Raw genomic sequence first — 26,448 nt, 5'->3', positions numbered from 1 at the left:
TGATTTAAATATCTCTGCTAAGGCCTCTGCAATTTCTGCACTGGTCTCCCACAGGGTCCAATACATTGTCAGGCCTTTGGGGATTTATCCACCCTAATTTGCCTCAAAACAGCGAACACCCCTCTCTGTAATCTGTATAGGGTCCATATCTCACTGTTGTATGGCTTCACCTCTATAGTCTCTCTGTCCGTTGAGGAAATATAGATGCAAAAAATCTATTTAAGTTCTCCCCCATCTCTTTTGGCTCCACACACAGATTACCACTCTGATCTTCCAGAGGACCAATTTTGTCCCTTGCAATGTTTTTATTGTTAACATATCTGGAGAAGCCCTTAGGATAAAGCAACCTCATGTTTTTTTTTAGCCTTCCTGATTTTCTTTAAGTGTTCTCTTGTATTTCTTATACTCCTCAAGTACCTCATTAGTTACTGTCTGCAATGTAACTTCTTTTTCTTAACCAGGTCCTCAATATCTCTCAAGAACCAAGGTTTCTGTTGTCAGCGCATTTTATTCTGATAGGCACATACGTGCTTCGCACTCTCAAAATTTCACACTTGAAGACCTCCCACTCACCAAGCACACCTTTGCCATAAGACTGCCTGTCCCAATCTACACTTGCCAGATCCTTTCTGATACCATCAAAATTGGCCTTGATCCTTGATCAATCCGAGGGCCAGACCTATCCTTTTCCATAATTACTTTGAAACTACAGGCATTATAATTACTAGATGCAAAGTGTTCCCCTACACAAACTTCTGTCACCTGTCCTGTCACATTCCCTAATAGGAGATCGAGTATTGCACACTCTCTCGTTGGGACTTCTACGTGCTGCTTAAGGAAACTTTCCTGAGCACATTTGACAAACTCTTCCCCATCCAGCCCCTTTACAGCATGGGCGTCCCAGAAAATATGTGGAAAGTTAAAATCACCAACTATCACAACTTATTTTTCTTGCAACAGTCTGTGATCTCTGTATAAATTTGTTCACCTAAATCCCGCAGACTGTTGGGTGGTCTATGATATAGCCCCATTAACGTGGTCATACCTTCCTTATTCCTCAGTTCTACCTATAAAGCCGCACTAGACGAGTTCTCCAGTCTGTCCTGAGGACTGCTAGGACATTTTCCCTGACTTGTAATGCCACCCCTCCCCTTTTAAACCCTCCTGCTGCATCACGTCTAAAGCAATGGAACCCTGGAATACTGAGCTGCCAGTCCTGCCCATCCTGCGACCAAGTCTCACTAATGGCTACAACATCATAATTCCATGTGTTGATCCATGCCCTGAGCTCATCCACCTTTCCTACAATACTCCGTGTTTTGAAATGTACACAACCCAGAACATTAGTCCCACCCTGCTCAACCTTTTGATTCCTGACTTTGTCTGAGGTCTTAACGATATCTGTCCCCACAACCTGTCCACTATCTGTTCTGACACGTTGGTTCCCATCCCCCTGAAACTCTAGTTTAACCCCCCCCCCACCCTCTTGCTGCCCTAGCAAACCTTCCCACTAGGATATTAGGCCCCCTCCAGTTTAGGTGCAAACTCTCTCTTCTCTGCAGGTCCCACCTTCCCTGGAAGAGAGCCCAATGATCCAAAAATCTGAAGCCCTCCCTCCTACACCAACTCCTTCGCCTCATGTTAAACTGTATGATCTTCATATTTCTGGCCTCACTAACACATGGCTCAGGTAGCATCCTGAGAGCACTACCCTGGTGGTCCTGTCCTTTAACTTAGCACCCAACACCCAACACCCAACACCCTGAACTCACTTTGCAGAACCTTGTCCCTCTTCCTACCTATGCCATTGGTACCTAATGGACGATGACCTCTGGCAGCTCACTCTTCCACTTAAGAATGCTGAGGTCTCGATCTGAGATGCCCCGGACCCTGACATCTGGGAGGCAACATACTATCTGGGAATCTTGTCCACAGAACCTCCTTTCTGTTCCCTTAACTAACGAATCCCCTATCAGCACTTCCCTTCTGAGCCACAGAGTCAGACTCAGTGCCAGATCTCCTGGAATTTTCAGGAGTCTGTAGAGTTTGCAGAGAATGGTCTAAAAAACAAAAAAAAAATCCTGTGAGCGGCAGTTCTGTGGATAAAAACGCTTTGTTAATGAGCGATGTCAGAGAACAATGGCCAGACTGGTTCAAACTGACAGGAAGGCGACTGTAACTGAAATAACCACTTGTTATGACAGTGGTGTGCAACACAAGCGTATAGCACATCGATCCTTGAAGTGGATGGACTACATCAGACCACGAACATACACTCAATTGGCCACTTTATTATGTATAATAGGCATATTGACCCGATAAAGTGGCCACTGAATATATCTAGCAACACACATAAAAATTGCTGGTGAACGCAGCAGGCCAGGCAGCATCTCTAGGAAGAGGTACAGTCGACGTATCGGGCTGAGACCCTTCGTCAGGACTAACTGAACGAAGAGCCAGTAAGAGATTTGAAAGTGGGAGCGGGAGGGGGAGATCCAAAATGATAGGAGAAGACAGGAGGGGGAGGGATGGAGCCAAGAGCTGGACAGGTGATTGGCAAATGGGATATGAGAGGATCGTGGGACGGGAGGTCCGGGGAGAAAGACAAGGGGGGAACCCAGAGGATGGGCAAGGGGTATAGTCAGAGGAACAGAGAGAGAAAAAGGAGAGAGAGAGAGAGAAAGAATGTGTGTATATAAATAAATAACAGATGGGGTACGAGGGGGAGGTGGGGCATTAGCAGAAGTTAGAGAAGTCAATGTTCATGCCATCAGGTTGGAGGCTACCCAGACAGAATATAAGGTGTTGTTCCTCCAACCTGAGTGTGGCTTCATCTTTACAGTAGAGGAGGCCGTGGATAGACATGTCAGAATGGGAATGGGATGTGGAATTAAAATGTGTGGCCACGGAGATCCTGCTTTCTCTGGAGGACAGAGCGTAGGTGTTCAGCAAAGCAGTCTCCCAGTCTGCGTCAGGTCTCGCCAATATGTAGAAGGCCACATCGGGAGCACCGGACGCAGTATATCACCCCAATATACCCGCTTTGCTGAACACCTACGCTCTGTCCGCCAGAGAAAGCAGGATCTCCCAGTGGCCACACATTTTAATTCCACATCTCATTCCCATTCTGACATGTCTATCCACGGCCTCCTCTACTGTAAAGATGAAGCCACACTCAGGTTGGAGGAACAACACCTTATATTCCGTCTGGATAGCCTCCAACCTGATGGCATGAACATTGACTTCTCTAACTTCTGCTAATGCCCCACCTCCCCCTTGTACCCTATCTGTTATTTATTTATATACACACATTCTTTCTCTCTCTCTCCTTTTTCTCCCTCTGTTCCTCTGACTATACCCCTTGCCCATCCTCTGGGTTCCCCCCCCCCTCCATCTTTCTCCCCGGACCTCCTGTCCCATGATCCTCTCGTATCCCTTTTGTCTATCACCTGTCCAGCTCTTGGCTCCATCCCTCCCCCTCCTGTCTTCTCCTATCATTTCGGATCTCCCCCTCCCCCTCCCACTTTCAAATCTCTTACTCACTCTTCCTTCAGTTAGTCCTGACGAAGGGTCTCGGCCCGAAACGTCGACTGTACCTCTTCCTAGAGATGCTGCCTGGCCTGCTGTGTTCACCGTCAATTTTTATGTGTGTTGCTCGAATTCCCAGCATCTTCAGATTTCCTCGTGTTTGCGACTGAATATATCTACCTATATTTGGCTAATGAAAGCCAGTAACTCTAGAATTTCAATGTTCACTCCCTGGGGATCATCCCCTGTGGACCGGGTGACTTACCTACTTTAAGAGTAGCAAGACAGTTCATATTTTTAGATTTTTTTACTCCAGTATTTTAACTACATCTTCCTTTGCTGAGACTTCAGTAGCATATACCTGCCAGAAGATATTTCGTAACTCAGCAGCACTAACCTGATATTTGATTATTCCAGTACCCTGCCCACACTTCAGCCCTGCAATATTCTCTTAATCAATACCGAAATTTTGCCTCAAGTACCACAAAATCCTCTTTCTCCCCTATCTTTTCTGTACACTGCAGGAATAATTTTTTTTCCTACCCATTTGCATCTTTTAAAAATATTAGTAAATAATCTCTCTTTGTTAATGGTTTATCAGATTTCAAACTATTGAGAATTTTAAAGACACTGGTTAGTAGGTTAATTGGTTATTGTAAGTTGTCAAGTGATTGGTAGTGGCTGCCTGTCGTGTCTGACGATGAGAGAAGACTTGTGTGGGAGAGTTTTTAAAATGGAAAAAACATTGTTCCACTCTCTAGAATTCGGAAGTGGTACAAGTAGTCATAACTGGGGTCTTCCTTGGTTGCAGTGGATGACCATGAGTTCTTCTCTGCCTTGTCATGCCCATCGCTCTCCACGGAATTGCCTTCCTGACTATTGGATCATACCGTAGGTCTCATCTGCCCAGTCTGCTGGAGCTGAATTCACACATTAGGACAGGCACATCCCTATCTCATTGGGATATGAGGCTTACCGGCTACACTCACCTGGTTGAGCCTGCCTGTTGAGGTGGTGTACCGGGTTGTGACTGCTGTCACATGCAAACAGCTACTTGGAGCCACAGGTGAGAGTTTAATGTTCAGCGGGGACCAAAGATGAGAGAGCTGCCCCAGAATGGACAAGTCAAGCCCTTTCACCACAGAGGCTACCCTTCCCTGAATACCCCATAAATCCCTTGTCCTGAGGCATGGTTGGGGTCAACCATGGAAGTTCTGTCCTAGCTGTCTATGTGATACACAAGCCTGGGCAGTCCGATATGGAAAGCAACCTATTGTCCTTTCCACGGAGCTTATGAATGCAAAGGAACTGCAGTAACCAACACAGTTTGTCACCAGCAACGTCACAGAAGTTGTCAGTCAGCATTGAACTGAACATAGGATTGACTGCCTTAGGGATTCCAGCTCTAGATTTTTCCTCGGGGTTTTCAGAGCCAGCAGAGGGACTTGGACCAGCTGGAAAAATGGGCTGAAAAATGGCAGATGGAGTTTAATACTGACAAGTGCCAGGTATTGCACGTTGGAAGGACAAACCAACATAGAACATACAGGGTTAATGGTAAGGCACTGAGGAGTGCAGTGGAACAGAGGGATCTGGGAATACAGATACAAAATTCCCTAAAAGTGTCATCACAGATAGATAGGGTTGTAAAGAGAGCTTTTGGTACATTGGCCTTTATTAATCAAAGTATTGAGTATAAGAGCTGGAATGTTATGATGAGGTTGTATAAGGTATTGGTGAGGCCGAATCTGGAGTATTGTGTTCAGTTTTGGTCACCAAATTACAGGAAGGATATAAATAAGGTTGAAAGAGTGCAGAGAAGGTTTACAAGGATGTTGCCGGGACTTGAGAAACTCAGTTACAGAGAAAGGTTGAATAGGTTAGGACTTTATTCCCTGGAGTGTAGAAGAATGAGGGGAGATTTGATAGAGGTATATAAAATTATGATGGGTATAGATAGAGTGACTGCAAGCAGGCTTTTTCCACTGAGGCAAGGGGAGAAAAAAAACAAGAGGACATGGGTTAAGGGTGAGGGGGGGAAAGTTTAAAGGGAACATTAGGGGGGGCTTCTTCACACAGAGATTGGTGGGAGTATGGAATGAGCTGCCAGACGAGGTGGTAAATGCGGGTTCTTTTTTAACATTTAAGAATAAATTGGACAGATACATGGATGGGAGGTGTATGGAGGGATATGGTCCATGTGCAGGTCAGTGGGACTAGGCAGAAAATGGTTCGGCACAGCCAAGAAGGGCCAAAGGGCCTGTTTCTGTGCTGTAGTTTCTATGGTTTACTCCTGAAGCCTTCCCCATGAGTGGGTACAGCTGCAAGGCAGCGGAGGTTTGTGACCGGAGTTTTCCTTCTCCTAGATGAGCTGCCAACCGCAGCTGATGAGCTCCACCTGTCCGGTGTGACCGGTTTTAGGCTGCCAGTAGCCTGCTTTTGCCCCTTCTCCTGTCAGTAGAAATGATTACGTTGGGCTTAGTACCTAAGCCACAGGTGAAGGCCAGGAGTTGAACTTGGCTGCCAGAGGCTACTTGAGACATATGCCATTGGGAGCATTTAACAGGTAGTAGGAGCTTATCGCCGCTATCCCTCTCCCACAGGTATTACAACCTTAAGGAAGCAGTCCTGTTCTAGTACTAACTAAATTAGATTTCATGAATGCTAGTGCAGGAAATGGAGATAGTTAGCTCAGAATGGACCAGATGGGCCAAAGGGCCTGATTCTGTGCTCTGTCAGAATCAGGTTTAATATCAGCGACATATGTCGTGAAATTTGCAGTTTTGCAACAGCGCAGTGCAATACGTAATATTTAAAAATATAAATTAAAATAATGTACAATATAAATTACTATATGCAGGATATATACCATAGCAACTCCAAAGCAGGTGTATTCAACCATATTTTCTATCTCTCATTACTACAGTCGAAAGTTCCCACCTTCTTCAGAAGTCCCTAAGAGCAGGATGAGCTGCCTTAACTATCGTTCAGTAGCACTCACATCTACGGTGATGAAGTGCTTTGAGAGGTTGGTTATGGCTAGAGTTAACTCCTGTCTCAGTAGGGACCTGGACCCATTGCAATTTCCCTAGCGCCACAATAGGTTTACAGCGGATGTGATCTCATTGGCTTTCACAAGGCCTTGGTTCACCTGGATGATACTAATACTTATGTCAGGATGCTGTTTATTAAACACAGCTCAGCATTTGACACAATCATTCCTATAGATCTGATCGAAAAGCTCCGAAATCTAGACCTCTGACCTTTGCAAATGGATCCTTGACTTCCTCACGAAAGACCAGTCTGTTTTTATTATGTATTACAATGTACTACTGCCGCATAACTACAGATTTTATTTCATGACACATGCCGATGATATTAAACCTGATTCTGATTTAAGGCCACTTCTCACATATTATCAAAGCCGAGATATCACACAGATCCTCCAAAAGTTTGAGATCTCCCACCAAACCCCAATGAGTTCCCATTGATCCTCCAAGAATTCAGATGATTCCAAAAGATTTCCCTTAAGTTTTCCCACAGAGCCTCAAAGAATTGTTTTCCATTGATCCTCCAGGAATTGGGTTTTTCCCATAGGAATTCCCTTAAGTTTTCCCACAGAGCCTCAACAGATCGTGTTTTCCGTTGATCCTCCAGAAGTTGGGATTTTCCTTTAAGTTTTCCCACAGAATCTCAAAGAGCTAAGAAGATTTGCCTCCCATTTCCCAGTAGTTAAGGGAGTGACCCCCACATTTAATTTTCCGCTAGTTGAGGGGAGGGCGCCCTCCGGCACGGCCGCAGCCCCTCTCCCGCCATTTCTCCCAGCGCGCGCCCGCCGCCTTACGTCACTTCCTGGAGACGCCCGGGCGGCGAACAGCGGCAGGAAGTGAGGCGGCCTCTCCCCGCCTTCCCCTCACTTCCTCTCCGTTAGCGCATCCCCGATGGCCGCCGCTACCTCCCTCGAAGCGGTGAAGCGCAAGATCAAGGTGCTGCAGCAGCAGGCGGACGACGCCGAGGAGCGGGCGGAGCAGCTGCAGAAGGATGTGGTGGCCGAGCGCAAGGCTCGGGAGCAGGTGGGTGAGCGCTGCCCTCCGAAGTGGTGTTGGGGGTGGTGGTGGGGTGGGGGGAGAAGTCCTGAGTGACTTGCCCGCCCCGTCTTCTGAGTTTGATTCTCCTCCCATCCCCACATGGGTTTCAGTGAGTTGGAGGGATGTTGCACTCATCCTCATCTACCGTGCTCACCCATCCTCCAAGCCCTCTTCCTCACCCCGCCTTTCTTTCTGCCCTCAACCCCTCCCCTCCTTTCCCTTCTCTCTCCCCCACCCCGCAGATGTCTGTGTAATTATGTATGTGTGTTCCTTCTCCCAAAAATAACTATTCGCACGCTCCCTCAGGTGCTTGTCTTTGAGTTGAAGTTCGCTGAACACGTCCCACCTACCCACTCTCAAAAAAAGTGTCCGTGTGCTTCTCAATAGAGGTGTCTGATTGCAACGTGTCCCCCCCCCCCCAACCACCCTCCCCTTTTTCGCCTCGCCCTGCGTGCCTGTGGTTCCGCTGGTTTCTGCGGTCTTTAATTTTGTCCTCCTGTTTCTCTCTGAGGGAAGTTGATGCCTGTCGATTTGGAGCTATAGGGTTCCCTTGGTCATTCATAACCAGTGTGAAATTAATCTACTCCTTGAGGGCAGAATTGGGCTTGGTTTTCTCTTCTGCTGTGAAATACTGTATCAAGTTTAAGAGTTCAAAGTAAATTTATTATCGAAGTACATATCTGTCACCATGTAAGGTATAGGAGTAGAATTAGGCCATTTGGCCCATCAAGTCTGCTCTGCCGTCATGGCAGGTCCATTTCTCAGGCCCAATCTCCTGCCTTCTCCCAGTATCCTTTCATGCCCTGACCAATCAAGAATCGGTCAACCTCTGCCTTAAATGTATCCAATGATTTGGCCTCCACAGCTGCCTGTGGCAACAAATTCCACAGATTCACCACTCCCTGGCTAAAGAAATTCCTCATCTCCACTCTAAGTGGACATCCCACTATTCTAAGTCTGTGTTCTCTGGTCCTCGGCTCTCCCGCTATAGGAAACATCCTCTCTACATCAACTCTGTTGAGCCCTTTCAACATTCAATGAGATCCCCACTCATTCTTTTGAATTCCAGTGAATGCAGGCCCAGAGCATCAAGCTCTCCTCACAACCCTTTTATTCCTGGAAAGATTTTCATGAACTTTCTCCAAAGGCAGCACATCCTTCCTTGGACAAGGGGCCCAAAACTGCTGACAATACAAGTGAGGCTTCACCAGTGCCTCAACATTACATCCTTGCTTTATATTCTAGTCCTGTCAAGATGAATGCTAACCTACAACACCAACTAACCTACAAATTAACCTTTAGGGAGTTCTGCACAAGGACTCCCAAGTACTTTGTGCCTCAGGTTTTTGAATTTTCTGCTCACTTAGAGAATTTATTCTTTCTGCCAACTTGCATGACCATACACTTCCTGACGCTGTATTCCATCTGCCATTTCTTTGCCCTTATACAACCCTGAGATTCATTTTCTTGTGGGCATTCACGCTAAGTGCAAAGAAAAACAATAGAATCAATGAAAAAACACAAAAGAGAAACAACTAGTGTGCAAAGGACAGACTGCAAAAACAAAAAGGAAAAAAAGGCAAAATAATGATATATAAATAAGCAATAAATATCGAGAACACAAGATGGAGTCGTTGAAAGTGAGTCTGCAGGTAGTGGGGACAGTTCAGTGTTGGAGTGACATGGGTTTTGATCGAGGTGCTGAGACCTTTTAGATTTTCACTCTACGAAGTCAGTCTTTTGGATGAGAAGTGTGGAAGAAAAGTTTGGATGTGTCTTGTTGTACAACTTTTACAAACTCTTGTCATTTTCCAGCATTCTTAATTGGTCTTGACCAGGTGAGACATGAGCTATAAGACCGTAAGATATAGGAGAGAAGTAGGCCATTCGGCCCATCAAGTCTGCTCCGCCATGCAATCATGGGCTAATCCAATTCTTCCTGTCATCACCACTGCCCTGCTTTCACCCCATACCCTTTTGATGCCATGGCTAATCAAGAACCTTTCTATCTTTGCCTTAAATACACCCACTTGGCCTCCACAGCCGCTCGTGGCAACAAATTCCATAGATTGTTCTTGATGTGAAGTTACTCTCATGCCACCATTGTGCTGAGAACAACTTGCTTTCAAGCCAGTGACTATCTTGTATAAATTTGGTGTAGAATTGATGGGGAATCAGCAGGTAGTGGTGCTGAGGCAATTATCCCCTCTCCATCCCAACCCCCACCCCCCCCATGGTAAATTTCGTAGATTTAGACCATAAGACATAGGATCAGAGTTAGACCATATAGCTGATTGAGTCAATCAGAGGACACAACCTTGGAATAGAAGGACATCCTTTTAGAACAGAAGTGAGGAGGAATTTCTTTAGCCAGAAGGTGGTGAATCGGGAGGACAAGCCATTGGTTAGATTTAAAACAGGCAGGTCAAAGGTTACAGGGAGAAGGCAGGGGAATGGGGTTGAGAGGGATAATCTGCCATGATTGAATGGTAGAGAATACTCAATGGGCTGAATGGCCTAATTCTTCTCCTGTGTCTTATGGTCTTCTGATATGACATTTGGGTAGAAGTTCATTGGTGAAGAAGGTGGTTAGAACATAGGTCATGTTGTTCTGGGTTTTGGATGATTAACCTTTCAAGGCCAGATCTATTTACCCCGTGTGGATTTTTTTTTTGTCACCAGCCATTGGAGTATTTTTCCCTTGTTATCTGTGATCTTCACTTTTGCCAGGGCTTTTGATGCAATGCTTGATTAGGTGATGCCTTGATATCAAGGATAATAATTCTCGCCTGTTCACAAGAATTCAACTGTTTTGACCAAGGCTGCAAAAAGATCTGAATAGCACTGTCATCCACACTCTGATTGAAAGTACATTTACCCTTTTCTTGTGAAAAGTCGTATTTGGGCAGTTTTCCATGGAGTTGGATAGATAGACAGATGCTAGCATTGTAGCTGTCCATGGATAGCTTGGCCACAGGTCTACTGCAGATGGATTATTATCTGTTCCTGTAGCATTTGCCCTTTTCCCTACCTGTCTTGTAAATAGAATTTGAAGGTGAGGGTCTTGAGGAAAAGTGGGGATAGATCTTTGGCTTGAGACATTTCTCACTGTTTCAACTGTCTTTACCAATCACCTGGTGGCCCCTGCCATCATGGGCTCTTCTCCCTTCAACACCACTCGTGACTGACCTGTAGAGCTTTAGTTTATTTGCTTGCGTGTGCTTCTATGTTGCAGCATCTGATGTTTATAAGCTCCCAGCATGACCTTCTGAATTAGGATACATCCCGTGGCTTGCTAGCAATAGTAGAGTGAATTAGGATACATCCCGTGGCTTGCTAGCACTAGTAGAGTGAGGGATGTGCTGTGCCGCGGGTTATGGGTTGTGTTAGGATGTATTGCTGCTGCCGTTAATGTTGGACCTCAGTGCCTCATGCGTTCCCAGGTTTGAACTTGTCCCGTTCTACACAGTGTAGCACCACGCAACAAGATGAAGATTGTCCTCTCTAAAGTTCAAAGTAAATTTATTACCAAAGTATGTATACATCACCATATACAATCCTCAGGTTCATTTTCCTGCAGGCATTTGCGGTAAATAAGAAACACAATAGAATCAATGGAAAAACTACACACAAAGATGGACCAGCAGCCAATGTGCAAAAAAAACCCCCGCAAATACAAATAAATAATATTGAGAACATGAGTTGTAAGGTTCTTGAAAGTGAGTCCAATAGGTTGTAGAATCAGTTCATTGAGGTGAGTGAACCTCAATGCTGGTTTAGGAGGCTGATGGTTGAAGGGTAATAACTGTTTTGAACCTGGCGGTGTGGGACCTAAGGCTCTTGTACTTCCTGCCCGATGGCAGCAACAAGAAGAAAGCATGGCCTGGATGGTGGGGGTCCTTGATGGATGCTGTTTTCTTTTGGCAAACGGTCCTTGTAGATGTGCTCATTGGTGGTTGAGAAGGCAGAACTTTGCAGTGCATATTGACTGGAGTGGTCACGATAGATGCCTCTTCCACGGGTAGATTGAGGACAAAACCAATTGAGTTGGTTCACTTGCTACTTGCTGGAGATCCAATCTAGCAGGAGTGTTCTTCAGGAATTGGCCAGCTCAGTCAGTGATGCTTACAAGCCACTCTAGGTGAAAGATACTGAGGCTTTCTCCTTACAGAGTTCATTGTTTCCTTCAAGTGCTGTTGAAGGAGTACTGGTTCTTCAGTTGGGGGAAGATGACATTTGGCAGGCAGGAGTATAAGATGGGTAATTTTGAAAGGAAGAATGATAAAGCATTGTTTAAAAACAGAATTGCTACAGATAACTCGCATTGGTGCCACAGATAAAAGAAAAAAAGATTGGCCTTATTTGTCACATCGAAACATCAAAGCTTTAAGTGAAATGTGTCATTTGCTTCAAATCAAATCAGAGGATTGTGCTGGGCAGCTCGTGTGTTGTCACACACTGTGGTGCCAAGGTAGCATGCCCACACCTTACCAGCCCTCGTCTGTACACCTTTGCATTGTGGGAGGTCACAGTGAGAATGTACAAACTCATTAAGAAAGCAGCAGAAACTAAACCCAAACTGGTGATCGCTGGTGCTGTAATAGTGTTACGCTAACCACCATGTTACCGTGCTGTCCCCTCTGGAAGGCTAAGGGACCACATCCTTGGGTTTGTTGGTTGTTAATGCAAACCACTGATGTCACTATGTTCAATGAATGTTTGATACGTAAACGATCCTGAATCTGAAAGGGGATGTGGGACTTTGCACTATTTTTAACAGCACTGTGACAACCTGTAGTAAGAGGTATAGGGGTTTGGCTGACCAGTCAGACGGCAAACTCTTCACTGCACCAGGACTGTCGTCCCAGATTCTGTGCGCAGGTCCCTTGCATGAGGATTGAATGCACAACCCAACGATCCTTAAATTAATCATGTGCAACTATTGGAGCCACTGGTTGGGTAAAAGTGCCCCATACATCAACATGAAGTGGACATGTTGAATGGTTAGCACCTTCAGTGGAGAGCAATTGTATTCTGCACTCAGTCTACAGCTGACAGTTACTGATAATTCTTAGCCATTCAATTAGTTCTCAGTTTTACTTTTAAAGTAAAAGAAAAGGAATTTATTTTATGTGAAAGGATGTTATTGTAATTGGATGGTGACTTTAATTGATTTTGGTGAAAACTGAATGAAGTAATTGAAAGAAAACTCATCAGTTGATTGCGTGTCATTGCAAAGCAAATTTGACATCTTTCCACACACACACACACACACACGCACACACACACACACACACCCCTCCATCTTCAGCTGACAGCTTCCTGCACTGTTGCTAGGAGGAGGTAACATCCTGCTTAGTGCTGATAAAATCGCTCATGGTTCTACTTGCCTTTCCTTCCCATATATAGACATTTAAAAAAAAACACTTGCACACGGTCTCTGACATTGCTTTGTAGAGTAAATGTGGACTTTAATGTTCCTCAAGTGTCCAATTCAGCAGGAATATATTCTCCTTGTACACACTGTGAAACCCTTGAACACTTGATTGGGTCACCCCACAATCTTCAGTTTCCTAGTAAAGAGCTCTGGCCCACACAGTCTTGCTCAGTATGTCCTCTTAATTATGATGCCATTCTTGTGCTTTATTTGCAGGATTTTGTTTGTCCAAGTGTTTGCAGGTCAGAATACTGATGATATGTGCAGCATGTCTGTTTCCTGTGGGAGTCCCCTTTCTGTGCAATTTAGCTGCTACTCCGAACAAAGGCTTTGAAGAATCTTTTGTGGTATTTTTGAAGTACTGTTGTTTAACTGCTGGTCTTTCTCCCCATTGTGGTCTAATACGTTGGCTGATTCCAATGTCAGACAATCATTGGTAACAGCAATTGCCACATTATTTGACATGGGATTGTGAGGAAGTGTGGAAATGGCCCTTGGTTGGACTCTGTTTAGTGCGAAGCACTTAAAGAAGGAATCACAGCAGTCTCGTCCTGAGACATTGACTATTTATTCCCCCTCATGGAGGCTACCCGACCTGCCAAGTTCCTCCAAGTTGCTCTGGATTTTCAGCATCTGTAGAAACTCTTATACTTTGTTTCTACTCTGCATGTGTGTGTGAAAGAGGGAGGGAGAGATGGAAGTGTTGGTGCTGATATTTTAAGACTGGAAAGAGGTCCACTTATGGAGAGAGACCCCAGCAAGAGCTTGGAGCTGGGTGGGGAGAGGAACAGGAGAGAAATTTACTCTTGTTTCATGTGCTAAATGTGCAATGTGGGCACTGCAAACTCCTAAAATTTCACTGACATCAAAAAAAAATCAAATTCCAGAGATGATCTTCATCACATCGTGCATTTGGCACATGGAACAGAGTGTAAATTGCTTCCTAAGCTTGCCTGCATGAGGTTGAAATATGCTGGAGATAGTTTCCTACTATAGGGAGCCTTGCTTTGGGGTTAGGTATACCCTGAAGGAAAGTTGATCCACTGTCGGTTTGATCAGCTGAATTCAGAAAGCCATTAGCTGCCATTTTCTGGAAAAAGTGCTCTCATTGAAACCTCCTGAATATTGAAAGGCCTTGATAGAGTGGATGTGGAGAGGATGTTCCCTTAAGTGGGGGGAGTCTAGACTAGGACCAGAGGGCCCAGCATCAGAATACAGTATGTCTCTTTAGAACTGAGAAGAGGAGGAATTTCATTAGCTAGAGGGTAGAGGAATCTGGCAACAAATGACTGGGGAGGTAAAGTCATTTAAAGTGGTCAATAGGTTCTTGATTAGTAAGGGTGTCAAAGGTTACAGGGAGAAGACAGAAGAATGGAGTTGAGCAGGCTCAGTGGGCCAAATGGCCTAATTCTATTCCTATGTCTTACGGTCTCAGTTGATGTTGTAGTGTAGTGGTTTAGTCTCAGTTGTTCTTTGGTGCATTGGGAATTTCACATTTCAATGAGTGGTAAAGTATTTCTCCAGGGTCGGGGCGGGGGGTGGTCCCTGCACTTCAGTGCTGAATTCCTTCTGACAGTGGTCAATGCCATAACAGATGCTTGTTATGGTTTTAGTGATGTCTGTGTTGTGGGAGCATCCATGGCTAGGTCTAATAAAAACAATCTGGTCACTGCGAAACTCCAGAAAGAATTCAGGGGAAACATCGTAGCTCAGTTGCAAGGATATAGGGTTTGCAAGCGTGTGATTGAGTGAGCAGCAATGGTGTGAAGCTGCATAAACACTGAGGTAGAAAGATCGTGTCAACAGAGGGAGAAGAAGGAGGATAAGACAAGAGTGGCCGGATCATTAATAATGGTAATGACCTGTCAGGCCAAATCCTCTACATCTTCAGTAACACCTGAGATGGTAAACAGAAATTGCTGGAATTAGGCAGCATCTGAGAGGGTGAATTAGCTGATTTTTTTTTGGGTTCATGGTTTCTGAAGTATTTCTGCACCTGATGGAATTGTTTCCAGTGTTTCAGTATCTTTGAGATGTGTACTGATTTGGCTTTGTGTCAAGTGATCTGCAATGCTGAAAGTGGTATGAATTCAGAAAGGAGAATACAGGAGGAGAACCTTGGCCCTTCAAACATGATGGAAACGGAACAGATGTCTTGAAAGCTTTGTGAGGAGCAGAAGTTAGAAATACAGGAGAAAACCAGTCTGGTTGAAGTGTGTCGACCTAAAACGTCAACTGTCCATTTCCCTCCATTGATGCTTCCTGACCTGCTGAGCTCCTCCAGCACCTTGTGTGTTGTAGGAGAAAATCTTGTTGCGTTTGATGGTGTCCCACTGACATTTTGTGTGAGGGTGTGTGCAAACCACTAATTCTGCTCCTATGCCTTACGGTCTTAAATGACACAAAGGTACTTGGCATATTTTCAAGGAAAAGTTAGCTTTATTTGTCACATGTATATTGGAACATACGGTGAAATGCGTTGTTTGCATCAACAACAAACAGTCTGAGGGTTGTGCTGGGGGCAGCCTGCAAGTGTCACCACAGATTGTGGCTCCAAAGTAAAAATGTCCACAACTCACAGACCCTAACCTGTCGGTCTTTGGAATGTGGGAGGTACGGAGGAACCGGAGGAAAACCACGTGGTCGCAGTGAGAACGTACAGACTCCACAGGAATTGAACCAGGGTTGCTGGCGCTGTGAAGCGTTACACTAACTGCAAAGCTACCATGCCAACCATTGACTACCTTGATATATGGAACGATGTGTCTGGGGGGCAAGCAAGAGCTTTTCACTGTACCTCAGTATGTGCGACAATCATAAACAAAATGAATTTGAGTGCAGACACTGCACTGAGGCCTGTCCGAGTATGGTGACCTACTGCTGCTGGTGGCCTTGGAGAAATGGCCCACCTGGTCACAAGTTAAGGTTGGGACATAAGTACACACAACTACAGGAAAGGGCCTCCAGTCCTTTAGTGTCATACAGGCCCTTCTGCCCAAATGGCCCATACTGACCAAGATTCCCATCCGAGCTAGCCCCTTAAAATCTTCCCGAGCTATGTACCTGTCCAAGTGGCTTTTAAAATTAATTATTGTACCTGCCTCTGGCAGCTCGTTCCACACTCACAACTACATGATGCTCACCAAATCCCTATTTATTTTTTATTAAATTAAGAATTACAGCACAGTTACAGGCCTGTACAGCCCATATGACCTATTAACTTCCTAGCCCCTTTGGGGTCACGGGGAAAATGTGCAAACTCCTTATAGATAGCAGTGGTAGAGGAACCCTGACTGGTTCTGTAAAGTGATTGTGCTAACCACTACACTGCCATGCCATCCTCCTCGTTGATTACTGCGTACATGTGAGCAATTGTTGAGAGTAGTTGGAGCTCGCATAAATGATATAAATTTTGGCCAGCCTTAATTTGCTTTAGATGGAAGCATTTGCCACGGTAGCGTAGAGGTTAGTCTGACTATTATAGCATCAGAGTTCAATCCTGGCATCCTCTGTAAGCAGTCCCTGTGTCCCCCTCCATGGAATGCGTGTTTTTTCCGGGTGCTCCGGTTTCCTTCCGCAGTCCAGTAAAGTACCGGTTAGTAGGTTACTTGTTCATTGTAAATTGTCCCGTGATTAGATTAAGGTTAAATTCGGGGCTGCTGGGCAGTGCAGCTCCAAAGGCCAGATCCACCTATTCCAGGCCGTATCGCTAATAAATAAATAAATTCTTCCATCAGAGTGTTTCCTGGTGGGTTGTGAAAATAAGTATTTCTTTTGTGGTGTTTAAGATCATAAGAGGCATGGGTAAAGTGTATAAGAGCCAGGTCAGAAGTGTCTAGTACATCTAGGCATTATTTTAAGGGAATTGGAGGAAAGTACAGGGGAGATGACAGGTAGGTTTTAGTGAGTGCATGAAACACTGCCAGGGGTGGTGGTAGAGGCAGATACATTAGCAACATTTAAGAAACTCTTAGATGAGCCCATGGATGATAGAAAAATGTTAAAGAAAAGTTCTGTGTTGGAGGGAAGGGTTCGATAGATCAGCGCAACATCATGGGCCGAATGTACTGTACTGCGGTGTTTGGTGAAAATCAAGCTGTGTAGCCAAGGAGGCTCAGTTAGGCACGTGAAGGAGCCATTTTGTCTGCAAGTAACAGCGTATGGATGTGTGCAAAGTCCTGTGACTGCATTTTGTGGTTCCTCAAGCTGAGCAGCAGCAGTTGGATTTCGTGTGAAGAGGAAGTGGTGATGGTGGCAGTACTGTGACTGGCTCTGATAGTGAAGGAGCATCAGTCGTTACCAGTTGAATTGTGTGCATCCTATGGCTGCAGGATGTTCTGAAGCCCTCTGCAGCTCGTTGTAAAATAAGGAAGTTTAGCAGCCAGTTCATACACATAAGGTCCCTCCAGGAAACAGAGAAACACTGTGGTGCTCGTAGTTGAAGTGTTTGTCTGGTCACCGGGTACAATCTTCAGTGTGGTGTGATCACTCCAACTAATCAGGGAGTGGACTTTAAACCCCAGCCCTTCTCTCCACTTGCAAAACAAAATCCTTCAGCAATGAAGCATTTCCTCAGTGCAAGACTAGACGAGCAGACCTAAATTAGATGCTCAGGTGGGATTTAATCTCCCAAGCACTAACTTCTAAGGGAAGGTTGCTGCCACTGGACTCACATTGGAGAGGGGGGAAGGGACAGAAAGGGCTGAGGAGGGAAAATTGTCTCTGTCCCTGTCCTCTGCTAAAACTGAATTGTAAAAGCCTCCAAAATGTAGTGAACTGTTTGTGAAAGTGATGGGGAAGGAAAGAATGGGAGTAATGTATAAATTGTTTGGTGGGGGGAATAGAGTTCAAGAGCAGCTATACAAAACTCTTGTTTGACCACACTTGAAATATTGTGTTCAGTTCTGGTCGTCTCACCGTAGGAAGGATGTGGAAGCTTTAAAGAGGGTGCACAGAAAGTTTGCCAGGATGCTACCTGGATTGGAGAGCATGTCCTATGAGGATAGGTTGAGTGAGATAGTGCTATTCTCTTTGGAGAGGAGGATGAGAGGAGACATGATAAAGGTATACAAGAGATAAGAGGCATGGATAGAGTGGACAGCTGGAGACTTTTTCCCAGGCTGGAAATGACTGATTAATGTAATTGGAGGAAGATATGGGGGGGGGCGGGGGGTGTCAGAGGTAAGTTTTTTTTTAAACACAGTGTAATGTGCTGTTAGGGGTGATGGTAGAAACAGACACATTAGAGACATATAAGCACATGGATAAAAGAAAAATGCAGGGCTATGCGGGAGGGAAGGTTTAGAGTAATCCGGGCAGCACAATCCTCACTGATTTGATGCAACGATGCATTTCACTGTTTGGATGCACCTGTGACAAATAAAATAATCTTAAAAACACCTTTAAACAAGGCAGTGGTACGTAATAAAGAGCAGTGATCGCTCTTCAAGAGGGGAAGGTACAAGGAGGAAGTGTGACTGGAACTGGTGTGGAGGGAGGAAACAGATGAAGTGAGATAAAGAAGAGATTCTGAAAGAGTCTGAGTTGTCTCCCCCCACTCAGCAGCCGAGTGAAACTTTTGGATGTTAACTTGTTGACTTCACTGGCAGGGTGGGGTCAGTCTGAACCATCTGCACGTTAGATTGTGGTGGAGGAAAAGGAGATGTGAGTTTATAATTTCAAAGCATTCTAACCAAATCTGGGAGCTGCCTAATCCTAACGTTTGTACCACAGATCAGTCACATTGCCTGTGCAGTTACTCATTAGCTGAACGAGCACAAACGAGGTGCAATGCAGTTCTTATGACAGAAATCCCCCAGTATGACTGAGGAACTTGCTGGTAAGGCTCTCGAGTCACTAACCCTTTGCGGCCTACTTTCATCACTTCTCACCGCAGAAGCTGGCAGGGTTGGGCAAGCCCTCTGGGTGTGTCTGCTTCCTGAAAGTGCAGTCACTCATATGGAAAGGTGCCGTGTAAGCATCGGTTAAAAAGCAGTGCCGTAACTCCAGTGACCTGGAACTCAAAATCCATGTCACAGATGAAATATCAAAAAGATCGATCTGTTCCCTCATAGAACGTTACAGCACAGTACAGGTCCTTCAGCCAATGATGTGTGACGACCGTTTCACCTACTCGGTAGCCCTGCATTTTACTTTCATCCATGTGCCTGTTTAAGGGCCTATTAAATATTCCTAACTTATCTGCTGCTGCCACCACTCCTGGGCGTACGTTCCATGCACTTGCCAATCTCTGTGTTTTTTAAAAAAAACCTGCCTCTGACATCTCCTCTGCACTTTCCTCCCAACACTTTAGTTATACCCCCTTGTATTACCCATTTCGGCCCTAGAAAAAGCATCAGGCTAGCCACTCTATCATCACCAAATGCCTGTTACACCACTGGTGTTTAGGGTAGCAATGAAGGTCTTCAGTCTCTATCGGTCCTTGGCCATCTTCTCTATTTTGTCTCAGGTGTGGTTCAGGGTCCTCATTTTTGCCTTAAACTTGGGAATACCATCACACATACATTCTTCATTGCTGTTTCTGTAACTTTTTTTTGACCAGTCAGGGTTGTTAGCCTTGAGCTGAACCTCCAAACCTGGAGGACCCAATGGACCACTCTTAGTCTGGCCCCTACTCTTTGACCTGCTTGATATGGGTGACCCTACTAAGAGCCAAAGCATAAAGTCCTGACTCCAGCTAAAGTCGCTCTCCAGGTCATTGAGGCACACAAGCCTCCAAACTCTACGACAAGATTGTGGTCCTCTTGGAGGTATCCACTCTATGCCTCTTATCATATTGTACACCTCTATCTAGGCATATCTCATCATCCCCTCCAAAGGGAACAGCTCCAGCTCGATTAATCTATCCTTATAAGACAAGTTCCCTAATCCTAGTAAATCTCCTCTGTACCCTTTCTCTAAAGCTTCCATATCCTTCCTGTAATGAGGTGACCAGAACTGAAAACAGTACACCATGTAATGGCAAATGTTCCCATTTGGGGGGGGGGGGGGGGGGGGGAAGGTTTTCTTTCATGGTAGACCCTAAACTAGCTATTGTTAGAAGACTGATTATCTGTTCTGTAGAGTTTGCTGTGTGAGAATGTTGTCACTGCTCTCATGCACATCTGTGCTTTATAATCTCCCAAAATGGTAAAAGTAACATCATCAATGTACCATGGAAAGCATTTTAACTGGCTGCATAATCATCCGGTCTGGGGGAGGGGGGTGGGCGGCTACTGTATAGGATCGAAGTAAGCTGCAGAGAGTTGTAAAATCAGCTCCATCATGGGCACTAACCTTAATAGTATCCACAACATCTTCACGGAGCAAAGCCTCAAAAAAAGTGGTGTCCATCATTAAGGACCACCCATCACCCAGGGTGTGCCCTCTTCTCATTGCTACCATCAAGAGGGAGATGCAGAAGCCTGAAGGCACATAGTCAATGACTCAGGAACAGCTCCTTCCCCTCTGCAGTCAGATTTATGAATGGACATTGAATCCATGAACACTACCTTACTTGCAGTAATTCACAGTATTTTTTTCCTCTCTGTTACTATGCATTGCATTATACTGCTGTTGCAAAGTTAACAAATTTTACAACATATGCCGGTAATACTAACCCTGATTCTTCTCCATCCCACAATCCAGATGTTCCTCACTCAGTGAATATTTTTTAATTTCAAAATATACTTTATTCAAAAATAAATATATACAATAAACCATTCAATAACTTCCCATCCTTTACATACGTTTCCATTATAGTCTATGCATATCCATATTTATGGCCACCCGCGTGGCACTCCAGTTGTTCACCTTACCACATCATTGTTGAGGGGTATACTCCCCGCCACCCGACCCCTCCCACTCCCGCGGGAGAAGAACCCTAAACTGTGGTCCTTCCCCACCGGGCCCTTGCGATGGCTGCACCAGGTTTCAGCAGGTCCCTCAGCACGTACTCCTGCAGCCGAGAATGTGCCAGTCGGCAGCATTCTCCCAGAGACATCTCCATGTGCTGGTAGATCATCAAGTTTCGGGCTGACCAAAGAGCGTTTTCACCGAGTTGATGATCTGCCAGCAGCACCGGATGTTGGTCTCCGTGTGCGTCCCCGGGAACAGCCCGTAGATCAGAGAGTCCTCTGTTACGCAGCTGCTGGGCAGGAAACGTGACAGTAGCCCCTCCATCCTCCTCCACACCCTCTTTGCGAACTGACAGTGTGCGAAGAGATGGGTCACAGACTCCTTCTCACTGCAGTCCTCCCATGAGCAGTGGGGTGCGGAGATGACGTTCTGGGCGTACAGGAGGGCTCTGACTGGGAGGGCCCCTCTCACCACCAGCCAGGCGAGGTCTTGGTGCCTGTTGGTGAGATCTGGCGATGAGGCATTTTGCCAGATGAACTGGACGGTCTGCTCAGGGAACCACCCACTGTGTCCACCATGTTCTTCTCCTGCAGTGCCTGCAGGACATTACGTGCCGACCACTGCCTGATGGCCCTGTGGTCAAAGGCGTTCTCCTGGAAGAACTTTACTTCTCAAAGTGTAGCCTCTGTTGCATGCATACAATGGATCGAAAGGTGTCTGCCATGCCACACTTCATGGGAAAGCAGCACCTATCGTGTTCTGCACAGCACTGTGTCTCACTCATAAGGACACTATCATTGCAGACACTAACCACGCTGCAAGCTCCAAAAGCTCCCTTCTAGAAAATCCTATAGGGCTATTAAAACAAAAAATTTACACCATTTTAAAAGCTTCTTGCCCTAGGCAATTAATCTGATCAACCATTTGAGTTGGCCTCCCCCCACCCCTCTATCTATTACCTCGATCACTGTGCTGTAATCACCTTAAACAAACTTTTATAAAGCTGTTTACATTGTAAGTTCATTTATGTATTCGTGTACATTTCATTCCCTATCTGTACATTGACCTTAATTTTATATTTTGTATAATTGCTTAGTCTTTATCATTGTTGAATGTTTCTTGTTCCCTGACCAACACACCACAGCAGATTCCTAATATGTGTAAATGTACATGGTGAACAAAGTTGATCCTTGATTCACTTCCCATTAGAGGCCACGTGATAAATATCTGCTCCCCGGATCGGAAGATGTAGGGGCCTTGTTTCTACAGGTGCGTTTCCCTTGATTCCCGTGGTACACTTGGATCACTCACCATGCATTTTGGAACTCCCCCACCCTGAGATCACTTCCACTATTGAGTACAGGAGTTATGCTGAAGCTGTAAGAGACGTTGGTGAAACCAAATTTGGACTATTGTGTGCAATTTTGGTCACCTACTTGCAGGAAAGATTGGAAGAGTGCAGAGATAATTTACAAGGAAGTTGCTGGGGACTTCAGGACTGTTAAATAGGTTTGGGCTATTTTTCCCTTGAGTATAGGCAAGGTTTGATAGAGGTATTCAAAATGTTAAGGGGTATAGATGGGGTAAATGTATGCAGGTTTTGTCCACTGGAGTTGAGTGAGACCAGAACTGGAAATCATAGGTTTAGGGTGAAAGGTGAAATATTAAAGGGGAACGTCTTTGCTCAGAGGGTGGTGAGAGTGGAATGAGCTGCCTACAGAAATGGTAGATGTGGGTTTGACTTCAACATTTAAGAGAAGTACATGGATGGGAGGGATATGGAGGGCTATTGTCCAGGTGTAAATTCATGGGATTAGATAGAATGACAGTCTGGCATGGTCTAGATGGGTTGAAAAGCCTGTTTCTGTGCTGTACTGCTCTATGACTGTAAGTGTTTTCTTCAGGTCATTGGAGGACTGAAGAAGTCTAGTGAAGTTGAGGTGATATTCCATAGGAGCAGTGCTGGAGTCTCCTCCTTGCTTGAGCATTTTATACACCCCCTGACGGAGGTGCAGTGCTCTACGTGGGCTTTGGTTCTTTGTTCAGTTAGTTCTCTTAAATAATCTTGGGAAAAATCGTGTATGTTCATTTATATTAAACAATATAGGAATCAACTCTTGTTTTTTTAAATTAAAACTAGACATCTAACAACAGAAACAACAAATGCACCCCGGCCTGTTACTGCCAAGATCCTTTAACTCTGAGTAACCTCAGTCATTTCACAAATCAGTGTTTCCCATTGCATACCCACAGCCTAAAGCAATGAGTTAGGAGATCCTTGTACAATATTAAATTAAATGCAAAATTGACATCAATTATATAACCAGCAGGATGTACCTAAATTTTAAAAAGACAGGTGTTCACGGTATTTTTTATAAACAAAATCCACAAAAAAGGTCTAAATATTCCGATCCCATCTACAGCAGGAGCAGCTGGCAAATTGGAACCAGGCCAGGCAGGGAAGTTAGCCAGGGCTCCCATTGTTCGTTCTGGTAATTGTGTGTACCCGGGGAGCGTGGGTGACTCACTTCTAATCAGAAGGCCATTTGATTGTTTTCCCAAAGTGAGATTTGTCCGCTGTGATGTCAATGGGCTGTTTGGGATAAATTCCAAGTGGAGGGAATGAATTGTGGATCAGTAATTGATGCTGGACTGTTAAAGGGGTTTGGTAATGGTTTAGTATCGCCATATCGACCGAGATACGGTGAAAAATGGTGTGTCTGGCATGGTAGTGTAACTCTACCACAGCGCCAGAGGCCTGGGTTCAATTCCTCTACTGTCTGTAAGGAGTTTGTATGTTTTCTCCCCGTGACTGCGTGAGTTTTGTCCAGGTGTTCCAGCTTCTTCCCACGGTCCAAAGATGCAGGGGCGAGTAGATTAACTGGTCACATGGATTTGACTGGGCAACACAGGCATGTTGGGCCAGAAGGGCTGTGTTGTATCTCTAAATAAATTGTTAGAAGCTTATGCTTGCACACCATTCAGTCAGAATGACTCAAGTACATTCAGGTGGTAAAAAGAAAAAAAATACAGAATATAGAGCAAGACGCACAAGAGGTTGGAGAAGTTGATCAGGTCAGGCAGCATCTACAAAGAGGAATAAATAGTCAAGGTTTTGGGCTGAGACCCTTCATGAGGATAGGAAAGGAAGGGGGCAGAAGCTAGAAACGTAGAGGTGTTTAATAATACTGTTTGTTTTGATTTGCGTTTACGTAGTGCTTTTCACAATCCTGATTCCAAACAGGATGGGGCTGATGTGTGAGGACAGGTCCAGGTGAAAAAGGTTTATATATTTTTTAAAAATTGGGCCATCACTCACTTTTTGGTTTTTCATTTCCTCCTTGCCTAGGCTGAGGCGGAGGTGGCCTCCTTGAACCGCCGCATCCAACTGGTTGAAGAGGAGTTGGACCGCGCTCAGGAGCGTCTGGCCACGGCCCTGCAGAAACTGGAGGAGGCTGAGAAGGCAGCAGATGAAAGCGAGAGGTGAGGCTGAAAGAGGCTTTGTTTCTTGGCAGAGTCCGGAACGAAACCAAAACACTGGAGGAACTTAGAATCAGCTTTAATATCTCTGACGTATGTTGTGAAATTTGTTGTTTTGCATCAGCAATACAGTGGAATACATAAAATATACTATCAATATAAAATAAAATACAAACAATTAAAAATGTAAAATTTTAAGTTAAATATGTAATGTAAATAGAACAAAAATAGTGAGATAGTGGTTCATTGTCTTCAGAAATCTGATGACAACAGGGAAGAAGCTATTCCTGAAACATTGAGTGTGCATCTAGTCCTAGCTCCTGTGAAGGTAGCTATGAGAAGAGGGCCTCTCCTGGGTGGTGGGGGTCCTTAATGATGCCGTTGTCTTGAGCCATCACCTTTTGAAGGTGCCCTCAATACTGGGGAGGCTAGTGCCCATGACAGAGTATGCTGAGTTTACAACTTTCTGCAGCCTTTTCTGATCCTCCGGCGGGTCAGGCAGCATTTGAGGAAGAAAGTGCACACAGGAAATGTACCTCAAAGTGGTGGGCATGAAAGGTCTCAGCACTAAACATCTGCTGTCCATTTCTCTCTACAGATGCCACCTGACTCCGAGTTCATTCAGCTGCTTTTTTTTGGCGGCGTTTCTGTTTTTTTCCTCTGATGGTTAAAACATGTAGCTCTCTACAATAGGTGTATGGGTATGAGAGTAAACTAGTTAAGTTACTGTGCTGTTGATTCATTTCAAATGTTTGGATCCCACCATGGCAGCTGGGGAATAGAAATTATTTAGATCCTGACTTTTAGAAGATAGAACAGTACAGAACAGGCCCTTTGGCCCATGAAGTTGAGCCAACCTTTGAACCTACTCTTCCGTCCCACATAGCCCTCCATAGTTCTTTCATCCACGTGCCTATCTAAGAGTCTCTTAAATGCCCCTTGGCGGGGTGTTCCAAGCACCCACCGCTTTGTGTTTTCTAAAAAACAGCAACCCGACCTCTGACATCCCCCTTATACTTTTCTCTAATAATTTGAATTCATGCCCTCTTATATTAGCCATTTCCACCCTATGGAAAAAGGCACAGGCTCTCCAAAGCCTCTTGTCATCTTGTACATTTAAAAAAAACGTAAACGCAAAACTTCTGGATAACCAGAAAAAAAATTGCCTTCATTACCTGTTCTGACCTATTCATAACTCCAGACTCACCAAGTTTATTGACTTCTCTGCCCCTCCTTTCAGAGGCAATGGTCTATAAGTTGCCAGTGACATCCCATAAACGGTTGATTAAATGAATGATTTGCATCGATCCATTGAAGCAGAAAGGATAGGTCAGAATGACAATAACCTGTGGGGTGTAGATCCGGCTGGAATAAATTGTCCGTTTCTTTGCTATACGTTATATTTATTTTTATTGTGCAGTAAGGCAGAATATCTGAATATGAGATTCAGATGCTGGAAACCTGGGGGAATTCACACAAAATACTGGAGGAACTCAGCAGGTCAAGTCAAGTCACTTTTTATTGTCATTTCGACCATAACTGCTGGTACAGTACACAATAAAAAGGAGACGACGTTTTTCAGGACCATGGTGCTACATGAACAATACAAAAACTACACTGAACTATGTAAAAACAACACAAAAACTACGCTAAACTACAGACCTACCCAGGACTGCATAAAGTGCACAAAACACTGCAGGCATTACAATAAATAATAAACAAGACAATAGGCACAGTAGAGGGCGGTAGGTTGGTGTCAGTCCAGGCTCTGGGTATTGAGGAATCTGACGACCTGGGGGAAGAAACTGTTACATAGTCTCATCATGAGAGCCCAAATGCTTCAGTGCCTTTTGCCAGGATGGCAGGAGGGAGAAGAGTTCGTATGAGGGGTGCGTGGGGTTCTTCATAATGATGCTGTTTGCTTTACGGATGCAGCAAGTGGTGTAAATGTCTCTAATGGTGGGAAGAGAGACCCCAATGATCTTCTCAGCTGACCTAACTATCCGCTGCAGGGTCTTGCAATCCGAGATGGTGCAATTTCCGAACCAGGCCGTGATG

The 26,448-nt window shown here is 45.0% G+C and overlaps 1 protein-coding gene across 9 annotated transcripts in view; it reads left to right on the top strand.

Annotated features, from left to right (window-relative positions):
• The window catches only part of LOC140212342 (tropomyosin alpha-3 chain), a 79,463-nt gene that overhangs the window by 15,793 nt on the left and 37,222 nt on the right, over positions 1-26,448 (top strand). For 5 of the 9 annotated variants that reach the window (XM_072283069.1, XM_072283078.1, XM_072283063.1 and 2 more), the window contains exon 3: positions 24,260-24,393. In XM_072283069.1, the coding sequence (XP_072139170.1) occupies positions 24,260-24,393 (134 nt within the window). Of the gene's footprint in view, positions 1-7,423; positions 7,602-24,259; positions 24,394-26,448 lie in introns of those variants that run through there. The other 4 variants (XM_072283105.1, XM_072283085.1, XM_072283095.1 and 1 more) reach the window with 2 other exon arrangements.

Source organism: Mobula birostris, chromosome 2 (genome assembly GCF_030028105.1).
Source record: "Mobula birostris isolate sMobBir1 chromosome 2, sMobBir1.hap1, whole genome shotgun sequence".
Classification (NCBI taxonomy): domain Eukaryota; kingdom Metazoa; phylum Chordata; class Chondrichthyes; order Myliobatiformes; family Myliobatidae; genus Mobula; species Mobula birostris.
This window is presented reverse-complemented; position numbering and strand designations above follow the sequence as displayed.